Source organism: Chrysochloris asiatica, unplaced genomic scaffold (assembly GCF_000296735.1).
Source record: "Chrysochloris asiatica unplaced genomic scaffold, ChrAsi1.0 scaffold00019, whole genome shotgun sequence".
In the NCBI taxonomy this organism is placed as follows: Eukaryota; Metazoa; Chordata; class Mammalia; order Afrosoricida; family Chrysochloridae; genus Chrysochloris; species Chrysochloris asiatica.
In genome coordinates, this window is record NW_006408537.1 from 5,457,664 (window position 1) to 5,464,899 (window position 7,236).

Below are 7,236 nucleotides of genomic sequence, written 5' to 3' on the forward strand. Positions count from 1 at the left end.
CCATCAACATTCATGGAAATCAAACAACGTATTGCATTAGGCTTATCTGCTGAAGAAGGTCTTTTTAAAGTGTTGAAGAGCAAAGATTGAGGACTAAGGTGTGCCTGACCCAAGCCATGGTATTTTCAGTAGCCTCACATGCATGTGTAAGATGGATAGTGAATAAGGAAGTACTGTAGATAAATTGATGCATTTGAGTTATGGTGTTGGAGGAGAATTTTTTAAAGTACCATGGGCTTCCAAAAGAACAAACAGATCTGTGCTGGAAGAAGTGCAGCCAGCGTGCTCCTTGGAGGCCTGGATAGCAAAACTTCGTCTCTCATATTTCAGACATATTGTCAGGAGGGACCAGTCACTAGAGAAGGATATCATGTTTGGTAAGGTGGAGGGTCAGAGAAAAAGAAGGAGACTACCAATGAAATGGATTGGCAATGTGGCAGAATCAATGGGCTCAAGCATGGCAACAATTGTGAGGTTGACCCAGGACCAGGCAGTGTTTCATTCTGTTGTACAAAAGGTTGCTATGAATCAGTACCAACTCAATGGCACCTAACAACAACAACCACAGCATGATTTCTATTACTAAGGCCTTATTTCCCAACTACTGCTCCTTCTTTGTTTCCAACCTTTGCATTTCAATTGCCAGTAATTATCAATATATCTTGAATGCATGTTTGATCAATTTCAGATGGAAGAATTTGATGGAATTCTTCAATTTCATCATTGCTTGCTGTAGTGGTTGATATGTAAATTTTAATAATAATTTTTTAACTGGTCTTCCTTGTAGGTGTATGGATATTATATATACATATTACATAAACCAAAACCAAAAAGGAAACCCACTGCCATCTAGTTGAATCCGGTTCATAGTCACCCTATAGGACAGACTAGAACTGCTCCCTAATGTCTCATTTTTGTGGGGTGAAAAGTCTGTGTATCTTTATTGGAGCAGACAGCCTCATTTTTCTCCTGTGAAGGGTCTGGTAAGTTCAAACTGCTGACCTTCTGGTTAGCAGATTAACACTTAATCCATAACACCAACAAGGCTCCTTGAAATTAAATCTAGAGGAGTCGAACACATACAGCTAGTTCTTCCTATGGTCTATTTCCTGGAGCAGAGGGAGATGTTCTGTAGGTGAGACGGAAGACAAGAAATCTTCTATAAGACTGTAATGCCTGGTAAAAAGTTCCACCTGAGGGAGCATCAAATAAACATGTAATATATATGCTGCTGAGGCTATGCACCTTTGAGTTGGTTCTGCCTCATAATGACACTGTATAGGGTTTCTGAGGATGTAAATTTTTAGGAGAGCAAAAAGCTCCATCTTCATACCCTTATCATAGGTCTGTTATTAAATATGGAGTCAGTTCTGAGTCATAGCAATCCTGTGTAGGGTTTCCAAGAAGCAACTTGTGGGTTTGAAACACCAACCTTCTGGTTAGCAGTCCATTGCTTATTCTCCAGCTCCACACATGAACTCCATAATAGGTATGACCCTCAATATATTTAACAAAAGTTTCAATTAACCTCTGACTCAATACCTGCTGGTGTTGAAGTTATCAGTCAAATATATATATTTGACTCACTAAAATATATATAGTTAAGAAAGGAAAAGCTGTTTCAACTGCAAGGTTGGTGGTTCAAGCTCACCAGCTGCTCCTTGGAAACCCTATACAGGGTCACTATGGGTTAGAACCGACTCAATGGCACTTAACAACAACAACAAGAAAGGGAAAGACTAACCATTTTTGTGGAAAATAATTCCAATATCAGGCTCAATAATTCTAGTAACAAACATCTCTGCAATTTAGTAATAAACTATCCAGTTCATAATTTAAAATTAACAAACATGCAAAGAAAAAGAAAAATGTGACCAGTAATCAAAGGAAATAAAAAAGCTATCAATCGAAGCAATAGCTAATTCTTTCAGAAAAGATTTAAAATTGCATAAAAGATAAAAAGTAATGGCTAAAAAGATGGAGAATTTCAATCTGTTAATAAAATAAGATGAATTAATAATTCATGAATACAAGGTTGAGATTATGAACTCACTGGGTGGATTAAATAGTTGACAAGTTTAAGTATGTTGAATAAAGTTCAGTGCAATATTTCCAAAATGAAGTACACAGAGAAAACTATAACGGAAAAAACAAAACAAAGTAAAACTCAGAATAACATGATACAACATGTGGGACACAGATAAATGATTTAACCTACATGGGATTGTTGTCTCAGAGGATTAGCAACAGATAATAAGCCCAACTAGTTAAATGGTTTGTTCTTAATACTAACCTAAAGGCTACTGTTTCCAACCTACCCAGAGGTGTCATGTAAGAACTCAATGATCTGCTCTTGCAAAGTTTTACTCTAACGTATGGGATTGCCATCAGCTGGAATTGGCCTCACAACAGTAGATTTGGTTTTACACTATAGCGATTTTATAGCCATATGGGAAAAAATCAGTCTTGCTCCTACCTCATAAAATGTACAAAAATTAATTTGAGATAGTGCATAAACCTATATGTAGTTGCAAAACAAAGTATCTAGAAGAAAATATACTGTCGTTGTTAAGTGCTATCAAGTCAGTTCTGACCCATAATGACCCTGTATAGGGTTTCTGAGGAGTGGCTGGTGAGCTTGAACTACCAGCCTTTAGGTTCAAACTGACCTTGCAGTCCAGCACATTAGCCCAGAGCACCACACCACGACTCCAGAAGAAAAATATAGGCAAATATATTAGTGTGCCTGCTTGAGCAAAACTTCCTTAAACTGGCTACAAAATTAAACTTCAAGAAAAAAAAAGTTATCAAACTTAATTAAAATAAGAATTTCTGCTCATCCAAAGACAATTTAAGATAAAAAGGTAAGCCATAGATGAGGAAAAATTATTTATCTATCTAACATAATATTTGAAGTATATAAAATGGTATTTTATATAGGTTTTTATAGAGAATATACATAATTCTTACAAAGATACAGTAAGAAAGAAAAAGTAAATAACGCAGTAAAATTAGACAAAAAATACTTCTGAAAAGAGGAAATCCACATGGCAAGCAGACATGATAAGGTAGTTATCATCATTAGTTATTAATGAAATGAAAATTAAAGTCACAGTGAGATATCATTACACATATATTTATTGTTGTTAAGTGCTGTTGAATCAGTTCCAACTCATAGTGACCCTGAATAGGGTTTCTGAGGCATGGCTGGTGGGTTAGAACCCCTAACCTTGTGGTTCAAGTTGATCTTGTGATCCAGTGCTTTATCCTAAAGCATCACACCAGGACTCCTATATTGTCTAAAACCAATACAATTGATAATGTAGGTAAGGATGTGGGATACACTGCTTACTGATGGAATTTTAGATGGGACAACTACTTATGTTCACAATGGTCATTAGTGGGAGCATGGATAAATACATTTTGGTATAGTCATGTGTTGGAATTAACTCAAAATCAATTTGTTTGTTTTTGGTATAGGAATATGCTGAATATACACAGCAATAAAAACAAATCACTTATGTATACTATAACATGAATTAATCTCAGAGAGCAAAAGAAGCTAGACAAAAAAGAAAACATACAACATTGTATTTTTATAAATAAATTACAGAAAATATTTACTGAAGGGGGCCAGGAGAATGAATGTTGACATGGGAGATGTAGGGGACATGGGGGACCTTCTGAGGTGCTATAAATGGTTTGTGTCTTGATCTAAGTCAAGGTTGTTGGTGCTATTAAAAGCTGCTGAGATGATTTCAACTTTCACAGCCTCAAGTAGTGGTTACACAGGTATTAACCTAATTAACACATGTAAGAATTCATTGAACAGTACATTTAGGATTAATATACTTTCCACATATGGCTATACCATATATATCAATATAAAATATTATCAATTAAATCTCCTGGACTATAATTCATGTCTTTATAATTAGATTTAAAACATTAAGACATTTGAAAGGAACAAACTAAATAAGTGAAGAAATGTGAGAAATGAGACTAAAAAGGGTAAGACTTCTAAACAAAGTGAATGAATTGAGGAGCCTTGTATTTAACATTAATTTATAAAACACCATTCTTCATAGACATGTTGCCCTTCTTGAATATCTATGGTTAGCGCTCATAAGCACATAAATTTGTATTTACTTATAAATTCTTCACTTATTCTTCCTGTTTTTAACAAAGATACAATGATGAAATTTTGAATGCTAATAACTTTTAGAAATGCAAACGAAATAGAGTGTCATTTATTGTAGTTTTAAGAACTTAGGAATATTAACATTCCTAAAAATTTACCTTAGGTTGAGATCCATGTTGTTTCAGCTTTTATAAATACAGATGCTGGAACTGATTTGTAAATGTGAAAATAGAAATTTAGCTTAGTTTATTGTTGCTAAAACTCTCACACTTTTGTGCTGTCTCATTTCTAGCTAATTCAAAGTCCATTACATCTTTGAGATAGTAAATTGAATTAATAAGTTTAGACACAACTTTGAGAGTGCTCCTTTCAGGTATTAGGGCTGATTAAGGAGGCAAAAAGTCCAAATCTTAGGAAATGCTGATGTTGTCACGACAATTCTGATGTTTCATTGCCCCTCCCTTACAAGGCAGAAAACAGTGAAAGTTCAATGCATCACTGTATGCCTTGAATATATTAATGTAGACCACAGCCCAGACAATTTCTGTCTCAGGCATTATAAAGGGTGAATGTGAGGAAGTGTGTGCTGTTGTTATGAAGTCTCCAATTTGCCAAATTCCATGAATTCATTTCAGTTGTTATTCTATTGGGTGTTTCTGCTGTATTTAGTTGTGGTCAGTATAAACTTTGTTTGACTCTGCATTTATTCATTCAAACATTAAGTCCAAGAGTTACTATGGACTTATCTTAACTCTCTAACCAACCTTGTATTTTAAAATAAAATAGAAAAAGAAAGGGAAATTCTAATTTTGTGATTTTACTTGCCAAATTTCCATATACTTTCCCTTTGTTGTTGTTAAGTGCTGTAGAGTTGGTTCTGACCCATAGTGACACTGTATAGGGTTTCCAAGGAGCAGCTGGTGAGCTTGAACCACTGACCTTGCAGTTCCAATGGCTTTTCAGTCTGGCGCATTAACCCACAGCACCAAACCAGGATCCTGTGCTTATTTCTATTTTCTCTGACCCAGTTAAATCATCCAACTTGAGTCTCAAATAACAAGGGGTTAACAATCTCTTGTCTTTACCCTCTTAAGTCCATTTCCCCCATTTCATGTAGTAGAATATTGTAGCCCAAATATAAATTTTTCTACTTCACTCCCTTGGTGGAAACAACTCAAGGACATGTCATCATCTTCATGCCTTAGTATGCTTAACTTGTCCTTATCTGCTTTCCAGTCTCAAAGTGTACCAAGATGCTTATTTTATTTGTGACCTAGTTATAATAATTCCACTGAAATGTTTCCCACTGCTTCTTCTTGCTCCTTCATTTTGGTATTTTTTTCATTTACCATTGCCCAAGAACCAATAGATCTGCTTTGGAAGAAGTGTAGCTAGAGTGCTCCTTCGAGGCCAAGATGGCCAAACTTCGTCTCTCATACTTCGGACATATTGTCAGGAGGGACCAGTCACTGGAGAAGGATCTCATGTTTGCTAAGGTGGAGGGTCAGAGAAAAAGAGGAAGACCCTCAATGAGATGGATTGACCAGGTGGCAGCATCGATGGACTCAAGCGTGGTAACAGTTGTGAGGTTGGCCCAGTATCAGGCAGTGTTTTGTTCTGCTGTGCAAAAGGTTGCTATGGGTCAGTACTGACTTGATGGCACCTAACAACAACTCCTGGTGAGACACTGTAGGATAAGCACTGGACTGCTAGTCACAAGGCTGGTGGTTCAAACCTACCAGTTGCTCCTCAGAAACCATATACAAAGTCACTATGAGTAAGAACTGATTCAAAAACATAAAAGAACAACAAAATACCTGAATCTCTCTTCCCTCATTAAAAAAAAAAAAAAAATCTGGTTAATTTTTACACAGGTCTAATATTCATCTCAGTGGAACTTCCTCCAGGACAACTTCCCTAAATCATTCAAACATGTGGATACTGCTCCATTCTCTTCAACTGCACCTTGTGCAAATTTCTACCTTGGCCTTATGTTGATTGTTCTTCATCAGGCCATTAGTTCCTGGACACAGGATATACTATTTTTGTTCACCCGTGCTTCCTACAGGGGTTGGTCATATAGTAGACACTCTAAGTGTGGCTTAAGCACAATCTTCTGGTATGGCATTTCAAAATTCCATGTATACATTACGCTAATTCTGGATATAATTAACCTGGGTATACTTGTATATTATAGTACTTGTTGAACAATAGACTATTTTCTTATTATTTTAAAAATATTTAAAATTAATAACTATAGTCTATTATATGTCAAAGGTAGTTAAAGCTGCAGATGAGTCTCCTGTGTTTTCATGGGCAGGATTAAATAAATATAATACTCAGCCTTTTTATTCTTTTGTTTTTCTGCAGATTGCTGCCAATTCCTGGGGAAAGTCATGGGGAGAGAATGGCTATTTCCGGATTCTTCGAGGAGTAAATGAATCTGACATTGAAAAGTTGATTATCGCAGCTTGGGGCCAACTGACAAGTTCAGATGAACCATAATATATCATTAAATTTCCATAAAGCCAGGCATTTGAGTAACCCCTTAAATTGAAACTTAGTAATGTGAACTCCCCATCCCTAGTGAAATCTTAGTCTTTTACCTTGTCACTATAATGTACCTGTTTTCTTCTTTTGCCCCAGGCTACATGTGACTGCTTCTTTTATATTGATGAGGATATGAAAATATTAATAAGAGCACAGCATAGTGGCTAAATACCTTTAAAGTTCCCAACTTGTCTTTTTTCTTTTCTTTTCTTTTATCCATTCCTTGCCAATGTTCTCTAATAGCTCACAAACTGTGATGGCAACTGCCCTCAAAGTTTGTAGCACTTGAATATAGAAATGGTCATGGTTTCTCTCTTGGACCAATAAGTACTTAATAAAACTAAAGTTAATGGAAACTCACAAATTTACGATCTTTACAAATTTTTTCAACCCAACTAAATAGTGTTTTAAGTCAGGCCATGTGTATGCTTTAACAAAAGCAATGGAAATAAATCACAAATTGTTTTTCTCAATATACTAGTATTTTGTTTCTTTTCATTTGTCTAAAGCTAAACCTCCACCACTCATCTGTCAGTTTGGCATAC

The 7,236-nt window shown here is 35.7% G+C and overlaps 1 protein-coding gene across 1 annotated transcript in view; it reads left to right on the top strand.

The window, feature by feature from the left end:
• Positions 1 to 6,820, top strand: part of TINAG (tubulointerstitial nephritis antigen) — a 142,167-nt gene extending 135,347 nt beyond the window's left edge. The window contains exon 11 of the mRNA XM_006835724.1: positions 6,512 to 6,820. Coding sequence (XP_006835787.1) covers positions 6,512 to 6,646 — 135 coding nt within the window. The 3' untranslated portion in view covers positions 6,647 to 6,820. The remainder of the gene's footprint in view (positions 1 to 6,511) is intronic.
• The last annotated feature ends 416 nt before the right edge of the window (positions 6,821 to 7,236 follow it).